This window comes from Conger conger, chromosome 10, assembly GCF_963514075.1.
Source record: "Conger conger chromosome 10, fConCon1.1, whole genome shotgun sequence".
In the NCBI taxonomy this organism is placed as follows: domain Eukaryota; kingdom Metazoa; phylum Chordata; class Actinopteri; order Anguilliformes; family Congridae; genus Conger; species Conger conger.
In genome coordinates, this window is record NC_083769.1 from 51,036,177 (window position 1) to 51,061,176 (window position 25,000).

The following is a 25,000-nucleotide window of genomic DNA, read 5'->3' on the forward strand; positions in this document are numbered from 1 at the left end:
TAGCCCTGAACTGATCGAATTATGAGAGAAATTGTGTGCTATTCACATCTAAAGATTTCCGAAATAAAGCACAATGTCTCTATCGAATAAATCAATGGGATTTTCACATAACCCTCTCTGTCCCAGTCAGTGATTTGAGCTGGCGCTTAAGACTCATTGCGCTCTTAGTGACCCTGGGTCCACTGAATTATGATAGTCAACGCTACCGCTAGCCAGCAAAGAAACCTAAAGCAACCATTCAAATAACTTAACTCACTGAACCCAGGGGCCCCTAAAGGCCTAACTAACAATATTCTAGAGTGTTCTACAATTCCAGATACAGCCCTGTGTGTGATGAGCAGAGTGCTTAACCACTTAGCTGTCGCAATAAACATTTTAGACTATAAAAATTGGATGAAATGTCATTTACAAATAAATATCCAAAGGTCATAGTTTGAAGGATTTCGAAAAAAAATGCTTAGAGAAACAGTCATTTCTCCCATAGATCATCGGTTTTTTGGATCCGGAAGTCTACAACATGCTAATGAACCATAGATATTTCCGAGACAACTTCTGAGGCCGATAGTCCACATCAGGCTCAGCTGGGGGTGTGTGTTAAACCCCCCCTCCCCAAACCTGTGTACCTCTGCCCCCCCTCCCCCGGCCCACCCAGCACCCCCATCCTGTCATGGAGCAAGCAGCTGGATCAAGCCTCCCCTCACAGAACTGTGGGTAGTTTGTCTGTTTGATTGTAGTGACCCCCTGTGTCTCCTGTTTAGGGCACTTCCTGATGCACTACGATGGTTTCCAGGCCAACGACTTCCCTCCTGCCCTCCCTGTCCGCTCCTTACGCAAGGTACCCTCACCTGTACCCCTCTCCTCTCCTCTCCTCACCTGTACCCCTCTCCTCTCCTCACCTGTACCCCTCTCCTCTCCTCACCTGTACCCCTCTCCCCTCCGCTCCTCACCTGTGTACCTGCCTGTGTGTGGCCAGCTGTTATGACTCTGTCTGGTGTGTGGAATACTCTAATACTCTTATCCTGTAGGACCTCTACAGCTGTTACCTGTATGACATAACCTGTATGAACTCTACAACTGTGACCTGTGCAGTCCCACAGCATCCAGAGGGTGTGTTCCAGGCAGGGTGGAGGGTGTGTTCCAGGCAGGGTGGAGGGTGTGTTCCAGGCAGGGTGGAGGGTGTGTCCCAGGCAGGGTGGAGGGTGTGTTCCAGGCAGGGTAGAGGGTGTGTTCCAGGCAGGGTAGAGGGTGTGTTCCAGGCAGGGTGGAGGGTGTGTCCCAGGCAGGGTGGAGGGTGTGTTCCAGGCAGGGTGGAGGGTGTGTCCCAGGCAGGGTGGAGGGTGTGTTCCAGGCAGGGTAGAGGGTGTGTACTCACTTCAGTGTGCATTAGTGTTCTGCAGTGGGTTGGTTGCATTTTCTGTATTCAGCGTCAGTGTTATTTAAGCAGTTGTGTAGCGCACCAGCGGCAGCTGTGTGCGGCAGCCTCGGCTACTTGCCTCGGCGTACAAAGTCGCAGGTGTACAAAGTCGGGGGTGTCTATCTACGGGTGTCCATCGAGGCTGTCCGAGAGCCTGATGTCTGATTTTGTTTTTGCTGCCTGCCCTCATTCCACTGTGTAGTATTCCTCTTGTCCTCCCTAGTTCCCTCCATGTGTTTCCTTCCCATCCCTGTCCTCTCTCCTCTCCCCAGGTCCCAGTCAGGTAGGAGGTTCGCCTCCCGCCAACATGGGCAGAATATCTCAAACCTCATCTTCCCTCCCAGATCCCCTGGTATTGATCTCTGTGTGGCTGGTGGCCTCTGGAACTGCCAGTCCGCCGTCCAGAAAGCAGACTTCATATCTGCCTATGCCTCCCACCTCAACCATGACTTTCTTGCTTTAACTGAAATGTGGCTCTCACCAGAGAACACGGCCACCCCGGCTGCCCTTTCCTCTGCCTTCTCTTTTTCCCACACACCCAGATCCTCTGGCAGAGGAGGTGGCACAGGTCTCCTAATCTCATCCTCATGGAGATCTAGTGTCTTCTCCTCATCCCTCTCCTTCTCCTCTTTTGAATTTCTTGCGGTTTCTGTTACTTCGCCGTGCAAACTTTATTATTGTTGTTTATCGCCCCCCGGGTCCTCTGGGGAGCTTCTTGGATGAGATGGACATCCTCCTCAGCTCCTCACCAGTCAATGACACCCCCCTGGTCTTCCTGGGTGACTTCAACCTCAACTCAGAGTCCACCCAGTCTACCTTTCTCTCCCTCCTCTCTTCTTTTGACCTTACCCTCACTCTTTCCCCTCCCACCCACAAAGCAGGCAACCTTCTTGACCTCATCTTCACAAGGAGCTGCACAACAACCAACCTCTCTGTAACACCACTCCATATATCTGACCACTCCTTCATCTCTTTCTCTCTTCCACTCTCCTCTTACACCCATCCATCTCTCCCACCATCCACTGTCACCTGTCGACGGAACCTACGCCACCTGTCTTCCTCCACCCTCTCATCTACAATCCTCTCCTCCCTACCATCCGCGGAGTCTTTCTTTCGACTGTCTCCCGATGATGCGGCTACAACTCTCATGTCCTCCCTCTCATCTTCCTTTGACTCTCTGTGTCCCCTCACCACCAAACTAGCTTGGGCCTCCCCCCCCAGTCCTTGGCTTTCAGATGCGAGCTGTCCGAACCGAACTGCGGGCGGCGGAGAGAAAATGGAAAAGGTCCTGTCTCCCCAGTGATATGGCTTCCTTCCATGCCCTCTTATCATCTTTCCATTCATCTGTCTCTCTAGCTAAATATTCCTTCTTTCACTCGAAAATTAACACGGCCGCCTCTAATCCCCGCAAACTGTTTTCAACTTTCTCCTCTCTTCTGGCCCCCCCACCCGCCTCATCACTCACACCTGATGACTTTGTCTCCTTCTTTGAAAAGAAGGTCAATGCTATTCGCAATTCCTTCTCCCAACCCTCCACCCCTGCTTACCCTCCTACCCTCCCCAACTCCCTAACCTCCTTTTCTCCCCTCTCTGACGCCGACACACTGAAACTCCTTACTTACCACCGCCCAACCACCTGTCCTCTTGACCCCATCCCCTCTCCCCTCCTACAATCTATATCTGATGACATTCTCCCTTTTCTCTCCTCTCTAATCAACACCTCCCTCTCTTCCGGCACCATGCCCTCTTCCCTGAAGAGGGCAAGAGTCACTCCCCTGCTCAAAAAACCTACTCCTACTACCGGCCTGTCTCTCTTCTTCCCTTTCTCGCTAAAACTCTGGAACGGGCGGTCTGCTCCCAACTGTCCACTTATCTCCTCCAGAACAATCTCCATGACCCCAACCAGTCTGGCTTCAAGAGTGGCCACTCCACTGAAACCGCCCTGCTCGCGGTCACTGAGGCACTCCACTCTGCTAAAGCAAAATCCCTCTCCTCTGTCCTCATCTTCCTCGACCTGCCAGCTGCCTTTGATACAGTCAACCATGAGATTCTGCTCTCATCGCTGTCTGGGATGGGTGTCACAGGGTCTGCACTCGCTTTGTTTTCCTCCTACCTCTCTGGTCGCTCCTACCAGGTGACTTGGAGGGGCTCAGTCTCCGACCCTCACCCCCTACGAACTGGAGTCCCGCAGGGCTCGGTTCTTGGGCCTCTCCTCTTCTCGCTATACACCATGTCTCTTGGTTCTGTTATCTCTTCCCATGGCTTTTCTTATCATTCCTATGCTGATGACACCCAACTCTTCATTTCCTTCCCCCTGCCTGCTTGGCTGATATCTCTGCGTGGATGACTTCCTATCACCTGAAGCTCAACCTTGCCAAAACTGAGCTTCTCTACATCCCTGCTAAGTCCTCTCCTTCAATCGACCTCTCATTGACTGTTGAGGACTTTGTAGTTTCCTCCTCCCGTACGGCAAAGAATCTTGGGGTGACTCTTGATAACTGCCTCACCCTGGCTCCACAAGTATCCTCCACTGCCAGAACCTGCAGGTTCTTTCTGTATAATATACGCCGTATCCGTCATCTCCTGACTGAGAAAGCCACCCAGCTCCTAGTCCAGGCGCTCTTCATTTCCCGCCTGGATTACTGCAACTCCCTCCTAGCCGGTCTCCCAGCGTGTGCCATCAAGCCCCTCCAGCTGGTCCAGAATGCTGCAGCCCGCCTGATCACCAGTCAGCCCAGGTCGGCTCATGTCACCCCGCTTCTCATTGGCCTCCACTGGCTTCCTATTGCCGCACGTATCCGTTTCAAGGCCCTAGTGTTGGCATTTCAGGCTGCTAAGGGGACTGCCCCACCTTACATACAATCCCTGATCACTCCCTGCTTCCCAGCTAGACCACTCTGGTCTGCCAGCTCTGGTCGCCTTACGGTTCCCTCTCTACGTGCACCTGGCGGTCGAGCTGCATGTTCACGCCTGTTTTCCGTTCTGGTTCCTCAGTGGTGGAATGACTTGCCTACCACTGCCAGAACAGCAGAATCCCTCCCCCTATTTCGACGCAGACTCAAAACCCACCTTTTCAAACTCTACCTTAGTCCTCCCTCCTGATTTCCCCTGCCCCTCCTTTCTGATATCCCTATCCTTGTCTAACCCCCCCCCCCCCCCAAAAAAAAAAGAAAAAGAAAAATGCACTTATGATGACAACTATGTGTCATATATTTCATGTGTGTTTTTCTAATTTCTGGATGTGATGCTTTGACTTATGGTAGAACCTATGCACTTGTAAGTCGCTTTGGATTAAAAGCGTCTGCCAAATGACTAAAATGTAAATGTAAAAATGTGTGTTCCAGGCAGGGTGGAGGGTGTGTTCCAGGCAGGGTAGAGGGTATGTTCCAGGCAGGGTGGAGGGTGTGTTCCAGGCAGGGTGGAGGGTGTGTTCCAGGCAGGGTGGAGGGTGTGTTCCAGGCAGGGTAGAGGGTGTGTTCCAGGCAGGGTGGAGGGTGTGTTCCAGGCAGGGTGGAGGGTGTGTCCCAGGCAGGGTGGAGGGTGTGTTCCAGGCAGGGTGGAGGGTGTGTTCCAGGCAGGGTAGAGGGTGTGTTCCAGGCAGGGTGGAGGGTGTGTTCCAGGCAGGGTGGAGGGTGTGTTCCAGGCAGGGTAGAGGATGTTTAAATGGCTGATTTAGGAACAGGACCCAGCATGCGACCCAGCATGCGCCTCAGCATTTGGGGCGTTTGTGTGGCTGTTCATTAGTTCTGTCGTTCTGTGTCGTGTGTTGTATATTTTGGGGTGCTCATGGTTGTGTTGTATATTTTGGGGTGCTCACGGCTGTGTCCTGTCTCTCCGCAGTCCCCCCTGCACCCCATCCTTGCGTCTCCCACCAGCTCTCAGTCGGGCCTGGATGGCAGTAGCTCCACGCTGTCGGGCAGCGGGAGCAGCGGAGTGTCCTCTCTGAGCGAGAGCCACTTCGGCCCGCCCCTGGAGCCGCCGGGCCCCGCCCACGACCCGCCCGACTCCGCCCCCACGCCCCCCTGGGCCGACAAGGAGGCGGAGTCGGGGTACCTGCGCGTGCGCTACGCGTGTGAGCCTGAGGGGGGGGACCCCGCCCGCCCCCCCGCCTGCCGCGGCCACCCCGCCCCCGCCCCGCAGGAGGGCCACGCCCACCACCACCACACGCCCTACTACTACCACCCCCCGCCGCCCCCCTCCGTGCCCCCCAAACCCCACCCCCGCGAGGGCGGGCCCCCCGAGGAGTGCATGCGCCCCGCCCCCCGCTCCCTGCACATCCCGCGCAAGATCTCCCAGCAGCCCCTGCTCAGCTGCAAGGGGGACCCCAGAGTGGCCTGGGAGCACACGATCAGTGAGGAGGAGTGATCCCCACGCACAGCAGGCACTGTTCCCATTGGCCAGTAGGCCCTCCTGCAGCCCTCCCATTGGCCAGTAGGCTCTCCACTATCTCTCCCATTGGCCAGTAGGCCCTCCTGCAGCCCTCCCATTGGCCAGTAGGCTCTCCACTATCTCTCCCATTGACCAGTAGGCCCTTCTACAGCCCTCCCATTGGCCAGTAGGCTCTCATCCAGCTCTCCCATTGGCTGGAAGGCCCTCCTTTAGCTCTCCTATTGGTCACTAGCCCCTCCTTTAGCTCTCCCATTGGCCACTAGGCTCTCATCCAGCTCTCCCATTGGCCGTTGGCCCTCATCCAGCACTCCCATTGGCCAGTAGGCTCTCCTCCAGCTCTCCCATTGGCCTTGTATAAGCATTGTGACGCAAGAGAAATGTCATTAAAATGACATATTTAAATAGGATTTAAATAGCTTTTAGTCCACAAATGACATCAGCACTTCTTTTTTTACACTCCAGTGTGTGTGTGAGTGCATGTGCGTGTGCGTGTGTGTGTGTGTGTGCGTGCGTGCAGATTTGTAGGGCTGTCTGTGGTGTGATTGACACCTGTGGAGGAAACAGCCTTTTTTTTCTCTTTGTTTTTCTGTATTTTTGTCCAGTTTGGGATGCCGTAGTGCTCTGGGCTGATGGAGGCAGTAAATATAAATGTTTATCCAGTGCCCTTGTTTACATATGAGCATTCTGTTAGCTTCAGAAACCACAACGTTCAGATCACTTTCTGCAGGAACATATCCTGCTTACCCAGAATGCTTTGCCTGGGTGGGATAAGATGTTGTCCTCACAGGCTGTACACCAGAACAGATTATGTTGGTTTTTTATACCGATTAATTTACACACTTTTAGCACTTAATTCTGGAACACCAAATATTTAACTTGTCGATGCCTAGCTTATAAATGAGAGAGGAATACTGTGACGTATCGGCGTTAGGGAAATGAGGGTCCACACTGCAGTCTGCTTTAGCGTGGGTTTGAACACACTGTCCATCGTTTGGTTTGTTACTCCACAAAACGAGCGAAGCTTGTCTAACTCCTCCTGTGTGAGTTTGAAGGGGCTGGATCCCAGGCCAGCGGGGGCGCGGCTCTCCTGCCTCTCGGTGTGAGGTGCACTGGCCTGGTGAGCTCCGCACCGCTCCCTGTGTCTCCAGCCCTGGAGCTGGAGCTCGCCCCGCTCCGGGGGGTTCTGCTCGGTGTAACCGCCCCGCTCCGGGGGGTTCTGCTCGGTGTAACCGCCCCGCTCCAGGGGGGTTCTGCTCGGTGTAACCGCCCCGCTCCGGGGGGTTCTGCTCGGTGTAACCGCCCCGCTCCGGGGGGTTCTGCTCGGTGTAACCGCCCCGCTCCAGGGGGGTTCTGCTCGGTGTAACCGCCCCGCTCCAGGGGGGTTCTGCTCGGTGTAACCGCCCCGCTCCGGGGGGTTCTGCTCGGTGTGTAACCGCCCCGCTCCGGGGGGTTCTGCTCGGTGTAACCGCCCCGCTCCGGGGGGTTCTGCTCGGTGTAACCGCCCCGCTCCGGGGGGTTCTGCTCGGTGTGTAATGGCCCCACTTTAAACTGGGCCTCCGCACTTAACTTTAGCTACATATTTTGGAGATTCCGAAAGGTTTATATTTTTTAAATGATAGATTAAGACCTTCAGAGGAGTGATGTGTATAAATATATAGATGTATTAGTGTTTATATGACTGTGAATTGCAGAAGGCTTTGTGTCGCGTATATATGCAAGGCTCAGGCCCGACAGCGCTATCAGGCCGCCTGGCTGTCGGGGGGGGAGAGTGTTGGAGCAATATTTCCTGACCAGTGTTATTGTAGATAATCCTTCTGCTCTGTGTGTGCTTGTGTAATTATGAATTGAGCATGATCTTAGTTGTTTATTCTTTCTGTCTTCTCCAAGAGAAAAAAAAACTTAATTTAATCCGCTTTCTGGGTCATGTGACCCCACTGGGTCACGTGTCCAATCACAGGAGGCAGGAGGCGGGACCTTGCGGTTGTGAGTGAGGTCTCTCCCGGACGCACTCAGGTGTGTGGGTGTTGGTTTGATAGGCGGCAGGTGGCTTTTAGTTTCGTGATCAGAATGCACTGCCCCCTGAACGCTGTCATGTTTAATCAGCGAGTGTACCTACACCTCCCTGCCTCTGCTTTATGCCCTGATACATATACTAATGGCCTGGGATGTGTGTGTGTGTGTGTACCTGTGTGTGTATGTGTGTGTGTGTGTGTATGTGCATGTGCATATACCTGTGTGTGAGTGTACATGTGTGTGTCTGTGTGTGTGTGTGTGTATGTGCATGTGCATATACCTGTGTGTGAGTGTACATGTGTGTGTCTGTGTGTGTGTGTGTGTGTATGTGTGTGTGTGTGTGTATGTGCATGTGCATATACCTGTGTGTGAGTGTACATGTGTGTGTGTACATGCATGGGTTTGTGTGTGTGCCTGTGAGTGTGTGTGTGTGTGTGTGTGTAAGAGAGTATGTGTGTATGTGCCTGTGTGTGTATGAACCTGTGTGTGATTGGGTGGATGTGTGTGTGTGTGTGTGTGTGTGTGTACATGTGTGAGGGTGTGTATGTGTATTTGCATGTGCATTTGTGTATATGTGTGTGTGTGTGTGTGTGTGTGTGTGTGTGTGTGTGTACATGGGTGTGTATGTGTTTTTGCATGTGCATTTGTGTATTTGTGTGTGTGTGTGTGTGTGTACATGGGTGTGTATGTGTTTTTGCGTGTGTGTGTGTGTGTGTGTGTACATGGGTGTGTATGTGTATTTGCATGTGCATTTGTGTATATGTGTGTGTGTGTTTGTGTGTGTGTGTGTACATGGGTGTGTATGTGTTTTTGCATGTGCATTTGTGTTTGTGTGTGTGTGTGTGTGTGTGTTTGTGTGTGAGAGTGTGTGTGTGTGTGTGTGTGTGTTTGTGTGTGTGTGTGAGAGTGTGTGTGTGTGTGTGTGTGAGTGTGTGTGTGTGTATACAGGTGCCTGAGCGAAAGGTGTGTTGGTACCTGTGGCAGGTAAATGTTGTCCTGCTGTTTCAGAGTTTTCGCCCACTTGACTCAGGAACGCAGAAGAGTTCATAGACGCCCTGCTTTGTGTCTGTGAGCCAAGTTTACTCCTAAAGAGAACGACAGCCATAAGTATTTACCTTTATATTCACATTATTTAAGTAAGGGTTTAAATAAAGCAGACCCGTGACTGTGTTGTTAGTGAAGGTTTGGCATAGCACAGCAGTGTGAGATGTGTGTGTAGCGTGCACTGTGCTAATGTACTGCAGGGCATTGAACAGTGAAGTGTCTCCCACCTATAAACACCTTTTATCACTCAGCTATTGTTTTATCACAGGTTTCAGTGTTAGACATTTAACCCTAACCCTTCATCAAGCTTCCACTCTGTAAGTTTACTTTCATTACATCTAAATATTTAAAAGTTCCTTTCAATTACTTTTTAATACAGGTTTCACGACAGAGCATTGTGCAATATGAGATCATGTAAATGATCATAAACATTTATACATAAACATTTTAAAAAATACATATATATGCAGGGAAGTTCCATGTCTTGGAAGATCAGGTAGTTATACTGAGTTTCACTTTGTTTCTCCTAGACTTGTTTGGTCCTCTAGATAAAAGAGTGGAAATAGCCATTATTGGAGATGCGCACAGTCATTTGCATCACGTGCAGTAGGTATTAACGCCGGTGAAATGGTGTCGGATGGGTTTCCTCACTTGCAGCTTTACATTCAAACATTTTTTTAAGGTTTCTCTCTAAACTGACAGTATCGTGGCATACTGCTTCACCAGAAAAATATACACAGTTAATATCTACTGTAATGTGCAATATGTCCATTATGATGAATCTACTGAATCAGATGATACCTATTTTTGTATAAACTACCCGTGTTACAAAGATGTTTTGGTGGGAATTTGGGAAGGGGGTGCTGTTTTGAAGGGTGGGGTGTAATTCGGAGAAAACATGATTTCTGTTAGATCTGTACATACAGAAAACCACAGTGTTGTGACAACCCTTTTCAGAGTCTTTGTGGTTCTTTAAGAAGTAATCTGACCCAACTTTACTGTGTGTAAATAATCCTTTGAAATGCTGAGTATTTATAATGTGTACAAAAAGGGGAACCATGTATAGACTGTGATTGTCTGCCTTGTGTTTTATGATGTAAATGTGTTTTTAAAAATTAAAAATTAAAAAAATACATGTGACTTTGAAAAGCCCAATCACTGCTATTATTTTGTGTATTTTGCATTAGACAAATCCTAACTGGAGCTAAAGCTTGTTTGAAAATTAAGAAAATTAAAACCTTTGTACAGTTGTTCTGAAAGTGCTTTCTGTATATATTGTGTTGGCATGATTACACTGTGCTGTGGATTTTAGATGTAAATACACTTTTTTTCCCCCATACTCAACCACTGTTGCGTGGAATTCATTAATAATGCTAAACATTAAAGATAACATTGCATCAGTTGTCGTCTGCCTCCTTTATTGTGTTTATTGCACTCAATGTTGTTGTTTTTTTACTGAACAAACACTAGAGTTTGAACATGAATTGTAATTTGAATTGTGTACTGGTCACTGGAGACAGAGAAGCCAGGTGAATTGGATGGAGCCAAAAATGTTGAAAAACTGACTACCACAAGTTTCTGGGGACAAATTCTTAATCCCAAGTGATTTTATGACTTCGTATTTTTAACGAACACTTCCATATGCAAATAAGCTAGGCGTCACTGTTTATGTAAATATATATGTGATGTAAATGTCAGCTGCCTGTAATAACGAATGAAGTGAAATTTCAAACGAAGCTACCGACAAGGTTATATAATAATCTTTTATTAAATATGTGTAACCAATGGGATTTCGCCAACTCGACTATGGCCCCGGAAAAAAAGCCTAATCACCAATCAGAGGAAAGCTCGTGGAAGAACGCAGAGAACAAGCCAATCGCTTCAGAAAGTGTGGCAGCGCGTACTCGCAGGAGCCAATGGGGTTGTTCATAAGGGCGGTTCTTCTGCCCTGTCGAGGAAGCGAAGTGTTGAATGAGATCACTGCGTTTTCGGAAGGAGCCTGCGAGAGCCGAACGGCCAAAAAACCAAGTACAACTTATCGTCAAGAAGAGCAAGCACATGCCGTATTTTTCCGGATTTGTGTGAAATATTCAAAAATATATTTTGGACGTGAAATGTTGTGTTTAAGTGGTCTTTCGGTGGCGATCGCCTTTGTATTTACACCCAGTATCGTCAACGGAGCTTTGAAGGATGGAGAATGCGAAGGTGAGCGTTTTCTACGACATGGAGTTTGGAAAAAATACTTTATAATTCAAGTTTGATCTGAATAAGATTTATCACAATGTCGCTAACGCGAGCGAGAGAAATATCGATGAGTAGTGTATGACATTAAAAGCGTTCACTTTTTACCTGGTAAGCTAGCAAAACTAATGTTAAATTTACCTGGTGGAATGCGAATGGACATTACCGTTCGCTATCTTTAGCTCGTATAGGTGGGTACTGGCTAGTTAAATGACATGTTACTAAGAAACGTTAGCACAGACCTACATCAATGCTTGATTACACAATAGCAAGATGTAGTGTTTTTGCTAGATAGCATAGATGGCAATCTGAATATTGCGTGAGCCAGTCACTCGCTAACAGTCTATGGCTGGAAAGTTTACTTATTTGATATTTAAGTGATGACCTAGATTTGGAGAAGTAGAATTGTATTTACAGACTGGTATAAAACAACATATTTTACATGGCTGATTGAGAGTTTTCACGCGATCTTGGCTAGCACGTGAATTTGTTTCGCCTTCGCTCTGTTAAAGAAGCGTTAATACTGACTTGCACTGGTCGAGGAATCTTTCAAAAGGCAAGAAAAACCCAGTCCTGAATTTGTTCCTTGTGTGCTTTGCCCCTAAAGTAGCTCGCTAACTTCAATGGATAGCTGCTGGTGTTCTCTATTATCTTCTATTATCTGGGATCACGTTCAACAACAAAAATCCTAGCTAACCGTGGCCATTTTTAGATAAGGCAACACTGAACCTAGATCGGCCTCCTCGGAACGTGAGTGCAACTTCTACACACCACCTTCCGTTCCCTAGCTACAGTTTATCTCTGCGTTCCTCGGACATTGCTTCTTCCGGGTCACAGTCTGTATTAGCCCCACATTCTGTTAAAGCAGGGTGTTTATCGGTATTTACCACAGGCGCTAAAGCAACTGTGGTAGTTAATTGTATGGACGGTGTTTGCCACGCATATTAATGATTCTGCTAACGCCTTGTCTGTTTTGTCCTCGTAGTGTGCGTCACGTTCCTGGGGAGGTTCTACCAGTCCCTGAAAGACAATGATGTGAAGTTCACCAGCCAGGACATCGAGAAGGCCCTGGTCAAAGCCTGCAAGGACACCAAGGGGAAAGAGAACCGGCTGGTGCGTGCTGGAAACGGGCTGATCTATTTATTTATATTTTCCTTAACCCTCCTATCTGTACCCAATTAATCTCCACTTCTCTTATCAGTGTTACTACATTGGAGCAACTAGTGACGCCGCCACCAAAATTGTGAATGAGGTTTCGATCCCTCTGAGTTCACACATCCCCGTGGTCAAGATCTGCGAGAAACTGAAGAAGAAGGACGGCCAGATATGTGAACTAAAATACGGTATGCTGCGCAATGACGTTTGTGTGTGTGTGAGACGTGTGTGTGTGTGTGTGTGAGACGTGTGTGTGTGTGTGTGAGACGTGTGTGTGTGTGTGTGAGACGTGTGTGTGTGTGTGTGTGTGTGTGTGTGTGTGTGTGTGTGTGTGTGTGTGTGTGTGTGAGACGTGTGAGACGTGTGTGTGTGTGAGACGTGTGTGTGTGAGACGTGTGTGTGTGAGACGTGTGTGTGTGAGACGTGTGTGTGACGCGTGTGTGTGTGAGACGCGTGTGTGTGAGACGCGTGTGTGTGTGAGACGCGTGTGTGTGTGAGACGCGTGTGTGTGTGAGACGCGTGTGTGTGTGTGAGACGCGTGTGTGTGTGTGAGACGCGTGTGTGTGTGTGTGTGTGTGTGTGTGTGTGTGTGTGTGCGTGTGTGCGTGTGAGAGACGCATGTGTGTGAGACGCGCGTGGAGCATTCTGGAGTTCGCTGATATGACTACTTGTGATTGGGTACCAGTGTGTGGATGCACGTGTTCTATCTCAGCTGTGGCTTAATTTAACGAGACGCCTTCGTTATGAGAGCAGATGCATGTTTTTAGGGCTGAACTGGGCTCTGGTTAAACACAAGAGAGAAGCAGTGAGCAAAATGGCCGGTCTTATAGAAAGCGTAGCACTATGGGTCTGATGGATGTCCCCCCCCCCCCCCCGCAGACAAGCAGGTGGACCTGAGCACGGTGGACGTGAAGAAGCTGAAGGTGAAGGAGCTGAAGAAGATTCTGGAAGAGTGGGGCGAGTCGTGCAAGGGCTGTGTGGAGAAGTCCGACTTCATCCGCAAGATCAACGAGCTGATGCCCAAATACGCCCCTTCTGCTGCCAAGGCACGCACCGACCTCTGACGGACAGGCCTCTGAGCCAATGGGGACGGGCCTTCCTGCCTGGGGGCGCGGCCCGTTGAGACTGCCCTGCGGACCACCTGAAAGACTGTATTGTACATGACTTTAGTTTCTTGTTAAGGGATAGGATTTGTTTTTTTTGTTTTTTTATAACTTATGAAAAAAAAAAAATTGTATCTTCTATTAAAAACAGGAAAAATGCACAACTGTTGTATTCGATTGGACAGAGCTGGTGTTTCTCTACTGCGTACATTTTAAACAAATGTGCGACCCCTTTCCTGTATATGAAAAAGTACAGTTCTTTTTTTAATAAAAGGAGTGATGGGACCGGAGTTTGTGTGGAGTGCGACAGGGTGACTTGTGTGGAGAAACACAGGAAGTGATGTAACGATGATGCAGCTGCGGGAAGACATGACTACAAGAGCCATTAGGATTAAAGACACTAGTCATTACCATTATGGTTCATTAGCTGTATCCAAAGTGACTTACAGTTGATTAGACTATGCAGGAGACAATCCCCCTGGAGCAATGTGGGGTTAAGGCTCTTATCGTGGCAACAGCTACTTAGCCACTAGGCTACAGGCTGTCCCAGTCATGTACCTTAGCCGCTAGGCTACAGGCTGCCCCAGTCATGTACCTTAGCCACTAGGCTACAGGCTGCCCCAGTCATGTACCTTAGCCACTAGGCTACAGGCCGCCCCTGTTGTTGCACAACCTTCTCTGTGTGTGAGCAGGTGGTGCCCTGACAATCCCCCTGGAGCAATGTGGGGTTAAGGCTCTTATCGTGGCAACAGCTACTTAGCCACTAGGCTACAGGCCGTCCCAGTCATGTACCTTAGCCGCTAGGCTACAGGCCGCCCCAGTCATGTACTTTAGCCACTGGGCTACAGGCTGCCCCTGTTGTTGCACAACCTTCTCTGTGTGTGAGCAGGTGGTGCCCTGAGATGGGTGTGGCTTCACTCGGAGCAGAATGAATGTTTGAGTGACAGCTGCTAGCCGTTACGCTGATGTTTATGTAGCAGGTGCTGAGTTCACAGTGAGGTGCAGTAGAGCGTTCTCCGGCCTTTAAAGCACAGGCCTACGTCACTACTGATTCAGGCTGCACCCCCGACACACCCGCCAAACAGGAGCTAACACACCTCAAAACCTGTCGTAAAACACTGCACACCGCTGGGAGAAAACATATCATTCAACACAGAAACTGTAGCAAAATGTAGCACAATGTTTTCAGATTGAACATGAGCCCCAGGTGCTTTTATTTTCAGGGCTGGGATTAAAATGCTAAAATTCCCCTGTGTATCGTCGCTGCTCAGCGACTGACTGAGACTGGTACAGAGACACATGCAGTGAGGAAAAGGCTGTGAGGGCAGAACGGGACAGTGTGGCTACGCCTGGTTTTACTGATCAGGGTCCTCGGCACAGGCTCAGCGGTTGATCAGCAGAATCGGGTGTAACTCCTGGAGTCGGGTGGGGGATCTGTGCACCGTGATTCCCTGTAAGGGAGAAGGGTTGGTGTGTAAATACATTACAGGCATTTAGCAGACTCTTATCCAGAGCGATGTACAATGAAGTGCAAATCAAATGGAGGGACAAGTGCGTTGAGGACCCCAGAGGAAAGTACAGTTCTGAGTCCTAGAGTAATCACACAGATACAACTTGAACCCTTGAAGAGTACATCAACTTACCAACTAGCATACCACAGCTGGCAGCTAGAATACCCCCGAGTACTACAATAGCTATACATAAGTGCCATTAAAATCTATGGCATGCGCAGGTCATAACAGGCAGCCAGTGGAGGTTGCTGAGCAGGGGGGTGACATGTGAATGTCTGGGGACATTGAATACCAGACGGGCTGCAGCATTCTGGATCAGTTGTAGGGGTCTGATGGCAGATGCTGGAAGGCCAGCCAGCAGAGAATTGCAATAGTCCAGGCGGGACAGGACCATTGCTTGAACAAGGAGCTGAGTGGAGTAGGTGGTGAGGAAGGGTCAGGATGTTGTAAATAACAGCAATCATCAAATTTGGATGTCAGATCCAAATCTGGCCCTGGTTTTCGTTTCTCCCAGGGAATTTGCTGAACAGTGTGTGCTACTGATTAGCCAGACTGTCTTCACACCTGACTCACACCTGACTCCCAGTTAAAGGGAGGGTGGGACAGCAGCAGTTCTCTGACCTGGAGGACCGTGATTGGATGATCCCTAGTCAGGTGTGTACGAAGCCAGCATGGTGCTGGTGCTGATCACAACTCTGACACATCGGAGAACAGAATAAATGAAATGATAACGTATGTCTGAAAGACTTCCAGTAATGAAGCAGTATTGATGATGTACATTTGTGCTCTTTAAAAGGCAGTTTGGGTTTTGGAATCTGTGTGCTCCATAGTGGTTCATTATCCAAATTACGCTGGAAATCTGTGCCGTCCTCCTACAGAACAGTTGGCAAGCTGAGGTTTTGGTCTTGTGGGTGGAAATGTTTTGCCAGGATCCATTATTCATAGGAAATTCTTTTAATAGTGCAGCCAGTTAGTTGTTAGAACAGTCATATACAAGAATGTAATTTATGAATCTTGGGTGTCCATGTCAAAATATACATCAAATGATATTAACTCAGGCTTTTATGTTATCAAAACATCTCTATATGAATAATCGAGAATCATATTGCACACTGGGTTTTTTTTGGTTGTGTGCCTAAACATAAAGGAGTGAATATGAATTAATAAATAATATCATCTTCTGTGTGACTCAGACAAAAATTGCTCCCGGGAGAGTAATGCAGTGTGAAACATTTTTTAAAGTATGGTCCAAAATTGTATAATCTCGCCAGGGTAAAGTCATAGTTTTGAACGGGCTTCAATGGGGAAATCTGCCTTTTGACACCTGCGGCTTTATAAACTGCAATATCTCCGTTAACCACTGGAGTCTGCGAGCTTCTGGAGAATACCAACCCCTAGAATCGATATGGAAGCACTGCCGACAGCTTCCGTTTCCTCGTGCCATTGGTTTCTATGGGAGCTGCTCAATAGCGCGTGAAGCCACTTCATGGAGGCGGCCATGTTTGACGGTGGGGATTTTTCTGGAACTAGAGCATGCACACTGGGTATATCGACGTGAAAACAACCTTATATCTTCTTCTGTAGGCCCAGAAAATGATCAGTTCCTGGAGAGTAATTAGTTCAATGTAAAGAAATTATGTCCAAAATGGTATCATTTCGCCAGGGTAAATTCATACTGTTGAATTTATTTAAATTGTGAGATTTGCTATTTGACAAAATACAATGAAATAACGTCCGGTAAGCACTGGAGTTTGCGAGATACGGGGGGAACGTCAGTCCCTGGCTGGAGATGTTAGCATTTCTACTGCACATTCTGCATGGGAATGCACTCCGCCCGCACGCTTCGCCGACAGAACGTCCCAGCGAATCCGGAACTTCTTGGCTGAAGCAGAATCAGTCAGTGTAGTCTCTCTCCCAGATAAACTGTCTCTGCTGTCGCCATAGATTCGAATCGCATCACAAGCCCCTCCCACCAGAGGAGCGCGCACGGCACGGACGCGCATTCCTTTTGTCCAATATGGCGGCTTAGTTGCAGGCTCGCCGATGCTGTGATGTTTTATGTTTGTTTTTATCTTTTAAATTGCAATATAAAGCCGGGGCCAAAACAGCACCTTATTTTGGTTTTAATCGCAGCTGTATTTAACGTGCACCGTCAGAGGAAATCAAGGGAATTCAATTTATTCTTTGCAGGCGCAAGGAAAAAAAAAAGTTTGAGCATCATTCAAATAAAATGAAGAGGCAGGCCGACCGGGACGTAAGTCCGGCGCGAGCTATAGCCAAGCGCATACGGGAGAGGGACCGGGACCGGGACCGGGACGGCGGCGCCCGCCGGGAGGACGTCGCACCACCGCCTCTGGCTGCACTCTTGTCCGAGAGCCGAAATTACCACAAGCATCCGGCGCGGAGCAGGAGCAGGGAGCGAGAGAGGTTCCGTCTGCGTGAGGAGCGCGGTGCTGGTGAGTCTCTACACCGTCAGCACCATCGCGACCTCGGGCTTCCCAGCCGCCCTCCGCTGCGGACCACAGCGGCGCTCCCCAAGAGCAAAGCGGCGGCCGAGCCGCTGGGGAGCCGCGGCGGGGGAAGCAGCCTGGAGTACAAGACTTTGCTCATCAGCAACCTGGGCTCCCAATTGACGGACGAGCAGGTGGAAGACGGATTGTTCCACGAGTTTAAAAAGTTCGGCGACGTGAGCGTCAAGATGTCCCACACCCCGGAACTCGGCCGCGTCGCCTACGTGAATTTCAGGCACCCGGACAACGCCAAGGAAGCGCGGCGGTCCAAGGCCAGGTTAGTGATGTACGATCGCCCGCTCAAAGTGGAGGCTGTGTACGTGCGACGGCGTAGCTGCACGCCTCCTGACGTGGGTTACGTGCCTGTGCACAGCCCCTACCACAGACAGCGCTCCGTGTCGCCCGGGGCCGGTAAGATCCGCGATGTCAGGCCCAGGCACTACGCCATGGAGCTGGGTCTCAGCCGGGAGAGAGAGCGGGCGTTAGAGTACTACAGTATGCTGGACGAGAGGGCCCGCGCATTGGCCTATCAGCCGCCCGAAGAGGATCTAATGCCGGAGGACGACCAACGGGCCACCAGGAACTTATTTATCGGCAACCTGGACTCGAACGTGTCGGAGGCGGAGCTGCGCCGCGGCTTCCACAAGTTCGGCGTGATCGAGGAGGTGGTGATCAAGCGGCCGGCGCGGGGCCAGGGCGGGGCCTACGCCTTCCTCAACTTCCAGAACCTGGACATGGCGCACCGGGCCAAGGTGGCCATGTCGGGCCGGGTGTTCGGGGGGAACCCGGTGAAGATCGGCTACGGCAAGGCCAACCCCACCACGCGGCTGTGGGTGGGCGGCCTGGGCCCCGGCACGTCGCTGGCGGCGCTGGCCCGCGAGTTCGACCGCTTCGGCAGCATCCGCACGGTGGACTACGCCAAGGGCGACAGCTTCGCCTACGTGCAGTACGAGAGCCTGGACGCGGCGCAGGCCGCCTGCGCGCAGATGCGCGGCTTCCCCCTGGGCGGGCCGGAGCGCCGGCTCCGCGTGGACTTCGCCAAGGCCGAGGAGGCCCGCACCTACCCGCCCCCCTACCCGCCGCCCGCCCCGCCCCTGCCCCTGCACCTGGAGCTGCTGGACGGGTACGCCTGGCACCGCGGGCTGGGCCAGGAGCTGCGGGCGCGAGACCGCACCCCGCCGCACGCGCTGTTCGCCGAGCGGGAGCGGGAGCGGGAGAGGCCCTTCCTCGAGCGCGCCGATTGGCCGGACGGCCTGGAGAGGCGGGGCAGCCTGGAGGCGTTGGGGCGGGGCCGGGCGCGCAGCCGCAGCCGGGAACTGTGGGATAGGGAGGCGGGGCCCAAGGCGTGGGAGGAGCGGCGGAAGCGCAGGAGCCTATCGAGCGAGAGGGCCAGCGACCGGGGGCGGGGCAAAGCACGGGGGGCGGAGTCACCCACCCACAGCCCCGCCCCCAAAACGCCGGAGCCCCGCCCCAAAACGCCGGAGCGCCCCCCTGAGGACGGGGCGGGGGGGGGCCGCGGGGAGGCGGGGCGGAACCACCGGGGGGGCAGCGACAGCGAGGACGAGCCCGCGCCCCCCCCCGCGCCCCGCCGCCCCGCCTCGCTGGCCGAGTTCGCCCACTCCCTGCCCCCCGCCTGGAGCGGCAGCCTGGTGCTGAAGAACAGCTGCTTCCCCACCAGCATGCACCTCCTGCAGGGCGGGGCCGGCTTCCTGCCCGCCCTGCTGCGTGACCAGGCCCCGCGCGCCGGGCCCATCACCCAGCTCAAGATCGCCCAGCGTCTGCGGCTGGACCAGCCCAAACTGGACGAGGTCACCCGCCGCATGAACCAGGGGGGCCCCGAGGGGTACGCCGTGCTGCTGGCCGTGCAGGGCCCCGTGGAGCGGGCCGGGGCCCTCGAACCCGGCCTCCAGACCCGGCTGCTCCGCAACCTGGTCACCTACCTGCGCAACAAGCAGGCCGCCGGGGTCATCGGCCTGCCCCTGGGGGGGGGCCGGGAGCGCCAGGGCGGGGGCATGCTCTACGCCTTCCCGCCCTGCGGCTTCTCCCAGCAGTACCTGCAGACTGCGCTCAGCACCCTGGGAAAGCTGGAGGAGGAGCACCTGGTGGTCGTAATCGTCAAAGACTCCGTTTAACTGCCAGCCTTTTCTGGGGTTTTGTTTTTTTTTTGTTTTTTAAACTTGTGTATATTTTTAAAGAGGTGTTGGCTGACGAGCCTGTCGGGGATGAAAGGGATCGAACAGGAAGTGCGGGTGTCTGGGAGTTGTTGCGGGTGTCTGGGAGTTGTAGTTTTACACGGTGAGGCTGGAGGGCGCGCTGCTATGCTAGAATCGGACTGTTAATGCCAGAAGCCTGGTTGTCTGAACGTGATGTTTTTAAAAAAATTAACTGACCAAGTACCTTTTGTTTCTCCAGCTCGACGTTTACACTACGCTCTGTTCTGACCAGGGCCCAGAGAAGTCTCGGCTTTTTTGTACTTTTAGTCTGAAAAACTTTATTTTATTTCTTTTTTACTATGAGGTGCTGAGCACGGGAACCTTGATGTTGTGTCCTCTGTTTCCCTGGGGTCCAGTTTAATGGACGCATATTTAGAAGAAGTTTGGGACTGGCTGTTACAGCATTATTCCTTAAACGTTACTGTTACTCAAACGACCATTTTGTTTTGTTTTTTGTCGCAGTTCTCTTTGTTAGCGGACATATTTTTGTATTATTTTTGTATGATTTTTGTTATTTGTCCTGCAATATTATGGTGTATGAACGGACATGGTTGCAGTGTGGTGTTTTGAGAAGCTGTTTTCACACAAAAGGAGTTTATTTATTAAGAGGTTTAAGGGAAGAGAGTGGATGTTCCAGCTACCTCTGAGCCCAGTCCCACCTCACACTCTGACCGCTGTCCGAGACGGCGTCCTCTCTGGACCATACACTGTTAGCGTCTGACCCACTCCGGCACTGGGAGCTGAAGTGGTGGGATATGTTCTGCTAACTCCACACACCTCTGCACATGGTGTTACCCGCTGTGTGGTCCGCCCCTCCTGGGCGACAGGACTGTATATGGGTGCTGTGGAGGCTTGTCGCCTCGTTCTCTCCCTCTGTAATGTGTTTATTTACCCTGAGCTCTGCGGTGTGTGTGTGTGTGTGTCAACACACACACACACATGAAACTGACAGTAAAATCATGTAATGTCCTGGTTCATCTCTGTCCAGCAGTTATTTCTACCGGTGTGCGGGGTAGCCGTGTGCACACAGGTAACCTGAGTGTCTCCATTTAAACATTAAACCTTAAAAATCATATTTAAAGAACCAATTGTGTGCAAAGATAATGTGTCATTTAGGCTTCTGTGAGAAAGGGCCACAATCTCTGTTGAGGTGTGTGTACTCCAGGGGTCCTCACTCCTGGTCCTGGAGAGCCGCAGGGTGTGCTGGGGTCCTCACTCCTGGTCCTGGAGAGCCGCAGGGTGTGCTGGGGTCCTCACTCCTGGTCCTGGAGAGCCGCAGGGTGTGCTGGGGTCCTCACTCCTGGTCCTGGAGAGCCGCAGGGTGTGCTGGGGTCTTCACTCCTGGTCCTGGAGAGCCGCAGGGTGTGCTGGGGTCCTCACTCCTGGTTCTGGAGAGCCGCAGGGTGTGCTGGGGTCCTCACTCCTGGTCCTGGAGAGCCGCAGGGTGTGCTGGGGTCCTCACTCCTGGTTCTGGAGAGCCGCAGGGTGTGCTGGGGTCCTCACTCCTGGTCCTGGAGAGCCACAGGGCGTGCTGGTTTTGGTTTTCGCGAGTTAACTAATGAATTGCTTCAATTAATCTATTAAGTACTGAGTAACAACAAAAACCAGCACAATACACACACACACACACACACCACAGGCTCCACACGTTCCACACATTCACACACACACACACACACACACACATTCAACACATTCTCACACACACACACACACACACTCACACACCCACACATTCTCACACACACACACACACACACACACACACACACACACACACACACCCCACAGGCTCCACACATTCCACACATTCTCACACACACTCACACACACACACGCTCCACACGTTCACACACTCACACACGCTCCACACGTTCTCACACACACACACACACACACTCTCGCACCACACACACACACACACACACACACACACACGTGTGAATCTGACAGATCGCACAGGAAATTGCAGCTAATTTCAGAGGTGCAGTGAACCACAAATACAACGAGAAATATGAATACAGTATTGGAGTTATTTATTTCACATTGATAAAACTGAACAAAAATTATTTAAAAAGTTTTCAGGTAAACTTACAGTATGACCAACTTCTACACAACAACAAAAAAGTTATGATTCTATTAAAATTTTAGTAATTAATTTCTAAAATATTTTTGGCCTTTGTGGAAAACTTATTTTGTAAATGCAAATATTAATGGTAGCAACTTGTGTTTTGTCCGTTTGTGTGTGTGTGTGAGTGAGTGTGTGTGTATGTGTATGTGTGTGTGTGAGTGAGTGCATATGTAAACTGAGTGCTGGATGTGTGTGTGTGGGTGAGAGAGTGTGTGAGAGTGAGTGTGAGTGTGAGTATGTGTGTGTGTGTGTGTGTGTGTGTGTGTGTGTGTGAGTGTGTGTGAGTGCATATGTAAACTGAGTGCTGGATGTGTGTGTGAACGTGTGGAGCGTGTGTGAGTGTGTGTGTGTGAGAATGTGTGGAATGTGTGGAGCCTGTGGTGCGTGTGTGTGTGTGTGTGTGTGAGTGTGTAAACTGAGTGATTAATGCTTGATGTTGTTCCTGCGTGTTGTACTCCACACAGCAGGGGGCAGCACTGAGAGGGCTTGTGTCTGTAACCTGCCTGCAGCTCTGCTGCTCCGTCTCACACCTCCTATACTGAGCGACACACACAGTTTGCATAGACCTCGTGTCAAATCATAGAACAAAGCTGCCTTAAACAATAAAATCATGATGTTTGCATACCTTCAAGGTGTGGTGTAGTCCAGAAAACACTGAGAAAAAGGGATTTTATTTAACAGAATTGAAGCTGAATGTTTCTAGACACACAAACCGGAAGAGCAGCTGGTGGCAGACAGTAGCTCACGCAGTCTGTGAGCATGTTGCATGTTAGCGCGTTCATTTAGCCAAATTTCACCACGTCTTCTTGTGTTCCCGACAGTTCTGTTGAAATACAGTCGACAGGGTGTTCAGCCCAACACTAGGGGGCAGTATTGGCGCACAGGGGAGCGGGTGAACGCTCTGCCCTCCTGGCGTGGGGGGGTTTCTGTACTCCTGCACTCTCACATTTTGCTAAAATCTGAGTGTGTAAAAACCTTAATCTAGTCTCAGTCTGAAGCGGTAACTCAGGACACAGGACTACGGAGAGAAAATGGTGGTTATGTTTGCACCTGCAGAAGATTCTGAAAAACGTTAATCATAAAAATAAAATAAAAAACCAGAAAAACAAATCAAATCAAAAACAAATACAATAAATTAAACTTCACATTTTTTAAATAAATGAAATAAAACCACATTAAAAAAGGGATACCAAGTAGTTAACATTTCATTTTTTTTGTTACATTTGATATTTTGTAGAAAGATGAGGAGCATACAGAGATATTACTGTATAAAAGTGCACACATCCACATCCCAGTCAGCAGTGCAGCGGGGGGGGCGGGGGGGGGGCAGGGGTAGGTGTGGGGGGGTGTTGGGCATGTTAGGGGTGGGGGGGGGGTGGCTGAGGCTGTCCTGGGGTGGGGTTGGGTGGGTTTTGGGTGGGGTTGGGTGGGGTTGGGCGGGGTTGGGTGGGGTTGGGTGGGTTTTGGGTGGGGTTGGGCGGGGTTGGGTGGGTTTTGGGTGGGGTTGGGTGGGGTTGGGTGGGGTTGGGTGGGGTTGGTGAGCCTATATAATGGCCACAGCTGTCACTCTCCGTATCTGAAGGGTGAGCCCCCCCGCCCAGCTGAGAAAGAACAGAAATGGTCTCTCTCCTTTGCTCTTTTCCTCTGTGACTGAAAGTCCCTCGGGCACGCTGAGCCCCGCCCCTCCCTCACCCCTGTCCAATGAGAGCTGTGGCAGCCGGGTGAGGGGTGGGGCGGTGCTGGGGCCGGGGGGTCAGAGGTCGGCGTCAGTAGGGTGCGAACTTCTGTCTCTCCGGCTTCTTGATGCCGTTGATGGAGGAGATCTTGGCCGTGTAGGCCAGCGCGGCCGCGTGGGCGGGGCTCATGGCAGCGGGCGTGCCCGCGGGGGCCGAGAGAGCCAGGAAGGGGACGGACTTGACGCCCAGGAGGCTGGACAGCGGCAGGCCGTAGGGGGCCCCCAGCATCGGCCCGTGGGGGACGCCGCCCAGGACCGCCAGCGCCGCCGGGCTGGGCCCCACCGCGGGGGGGGGCGGGCTGAACGCCACGCCCAGGTCCAGGGGAGCGGAGGACAGAGCGGTGGACTTCGCCGTCTCTAGACTGGAGCAGAGCGGGAGGGAGAGGAGAGCAGAGGAGAGAGGGAGGAGAGGAGAGAGAGGGAGGGAGAGAGAGAGAGAGAGGGACGGAGGAGATAGAGAGGGAGGAGAGAGGGAGGGAGAGAGAGAGAGAGGGAGAGAGGGAGGAGGAGATAGAGAGGGAGGAGAGAGGGAGGGAGAGAGAGAGGGAGGGAGGAGATAGAGAGGGAGGAGAGAGGGAGGGAGAGAGAGAGGGACGGAGGAGATAGAGAGGGAGGAGAGAGGGAGGGAGAGAGAGAGGGACGGAGGAGATAGAGAGGGAGGAGAGGAGAGAGGGAGAGAGAGAGAGAGAGGGAGGGAGGGAGGAGAGAGAGAGGAGAGGAGAGGGTGATGGTGTGAGGGAGAGAGGGAGAAGGGGTCAGAATGTGTAAAGGGTCAAATAGTTAAAGGATCAAATATAAGACAGAAGGTTTAGAGAAACAAAAATATTATTTTATGAGTATAAAATCATAAGAGAGGTGTTTGTTGTACACACTGAAGGGTGGGGGCGGGGCAGGGGCAGGACGGGGCAGGGGATGGGGCAGGGGGCGGGCAGGGGCAGGACGGGGGGCAGGGGCAGGGGGCAGGGGCAGGACGGGGGGCAGGGGCAGGGGCAGGGGGCAGGGGCAGGGGCAGGACGGGGGGCAGGGGCAGGGGGCAGGGGCAGGACGGGGGGCAGGGGCAGGGGCAGGGGGCAGGGGCAGGACGGGGGGCGGGGGCAGGGGGCAGGGGGCAGGGGGCAGGGGCAGGGGGCAGGGGCAGGGTCAGGACGGGGGGCAGGGGCAGGGGGCAGGGGCAGGACGGGGGGCGGGGGCAGGGGGCAGGGCAGGGCAGGCAGCTCTTACCAGGAGGTGATGAGGTACTGGGCCAGGCCGATGCTGAGGGCCGTGCCGGTGATGCTGACCAGCCTGTCGCTGCCGCCGTCCAGCTGGCTGCCGATCTTAATCTGCGCCCCGGACACCTGCCGGATCTCACTGATCTTCGTGCCCTGCCGCCCGATGATGGAGCCAATCAGCTGCAGGAGACACAGGCACACACACACACACACTGAACATCACTGATCTGGGCCCCAGCAGAACCCTGTAATCTGCATCCTGCCCCAGCAGTACAGCTCAGTGTGTGGGGGGGTTGAGCCTCTGAGTTCAGCCCCAGTTATGGCTGGGCT

General features: G+C 51.9%; 4 protein-coding genes across 4 annotated transcripts in view; 3 read left to right on the plus strand and 1 right to left on the minus strand.

Moving 5' to 3' along the window:
* The window catches only part of LOC133139110 (dedicator of cytokinesis protein 3-like), an 89,763-nt gene extending 82,622 nt beyond the window's left edge, over positions 1–7,141 (plus strand). Inside the window, exons 52-53 of the mRNA XM_061258418.1 lie at positions 759–835; positions 5,255–7,141. Of these exons, the coding sequence (XP_061114402.1) occupies positions 759–835; positions 5,255–5,779 (602 nt within the window). The 3' untranslated portion in view covers positions 5,780–7,141. The remainder of the gene's footprint in view (positions 1–758; positions 836–5,254) is intronic.
* Positions 7,142–10,818: 3,677 nt separating this feature from the next.
* Positions 10,819–13,649, plus strand: LOC133139104 (mesencephalic astrocyte-derived neurotrophic factor-like). Its single transcript, XM_061258405.1, has 4 exons — positions 10,819–11,065; positions 12,087–12,214; positions 12,303–12,444; positions 13,136–13,649. The coding sequence occupies exons 1-4, from the start codon at positions 10,975–10,977 to the stop codon at positions 13,318–13,320; spliced, it is 546 nt and encodes a 181-aa protein (XP_061114389.1). The 5' UTR covers positions 10,819–10,974; the 3' UTR covers positions 13,321–13,649.
* Positions 13,650–16,893: 3,244 nt separating this feature from the next.
* Positions 16,894–20,568, plus strand: LOC133139041 (putative RNA-binding protein 15B). Its single transcript, XM_061258299.1, has one exon. The coding sequence runs from the start codon at positions 17,101–17,103 to the stop codon at positions 19,510–19,512; it is 2,412 nt and encodes an 803-aa protein (XP_061114283.1). The 5' UTR covers positions 16,894–17,100; the 3' UTR covers positions 19,513–20,568.
* A 2,922-nt stretch (positions 20,569–23,490) lies between these two features.
* Positions 23,491–25,000, minus strand: part of LOC133138657 (poly(rC)-binding protein 4-like) — a 44,785-nt gene continuing 43,275 nt past the window's right edge. The window contains exons 13-14 of the mRNA XM_061257593.1: positions 24,681–24,850; positions 23,491–23,821 (exon numbers count right to left, since the gene is read on the minus strand). Coding sequence (XP_061113577.1) covers positions 23,491–23,821; positions 24,681–24,850 — 501 coding nt within the window. The remainder of the gene's footprint in view (positions 23,822–24,680; positions 24,851–25,000) is intronic.

Bases quoted from the DNA above. Each gene is read 5' to 3' on its own strand.
- LOC133139104 (XM_061258405.1), top strand. From the start codon at position 10,975: ATGTTGTGTTTAAGTGGTCTTTCGGTGGCGATCGCCTTTGTATTTACA. The intron at 11,066-12,086 runs GTGAGCGTTTTC...TTGTCCTCGTAG, and splicing joins GAAGGATGGAGAATGCGAAG to TGTGCGTCACGTTCCTGGGG. The intron at 12,445-13,135 runs GTATGCTGCGCA...CCCCCCCCGCAG, and splicing joins GATATGTGAACTAAAATACG to ACAAGCAGGTGGACCTGAGC.
- LOC133139041 (XM_061258299.1), top strand. From the start codon at position 17,101: ATGAAGAGGCAGGCCGACCGGGACGTAAGTCCGGCGCGAGCTATAGCC.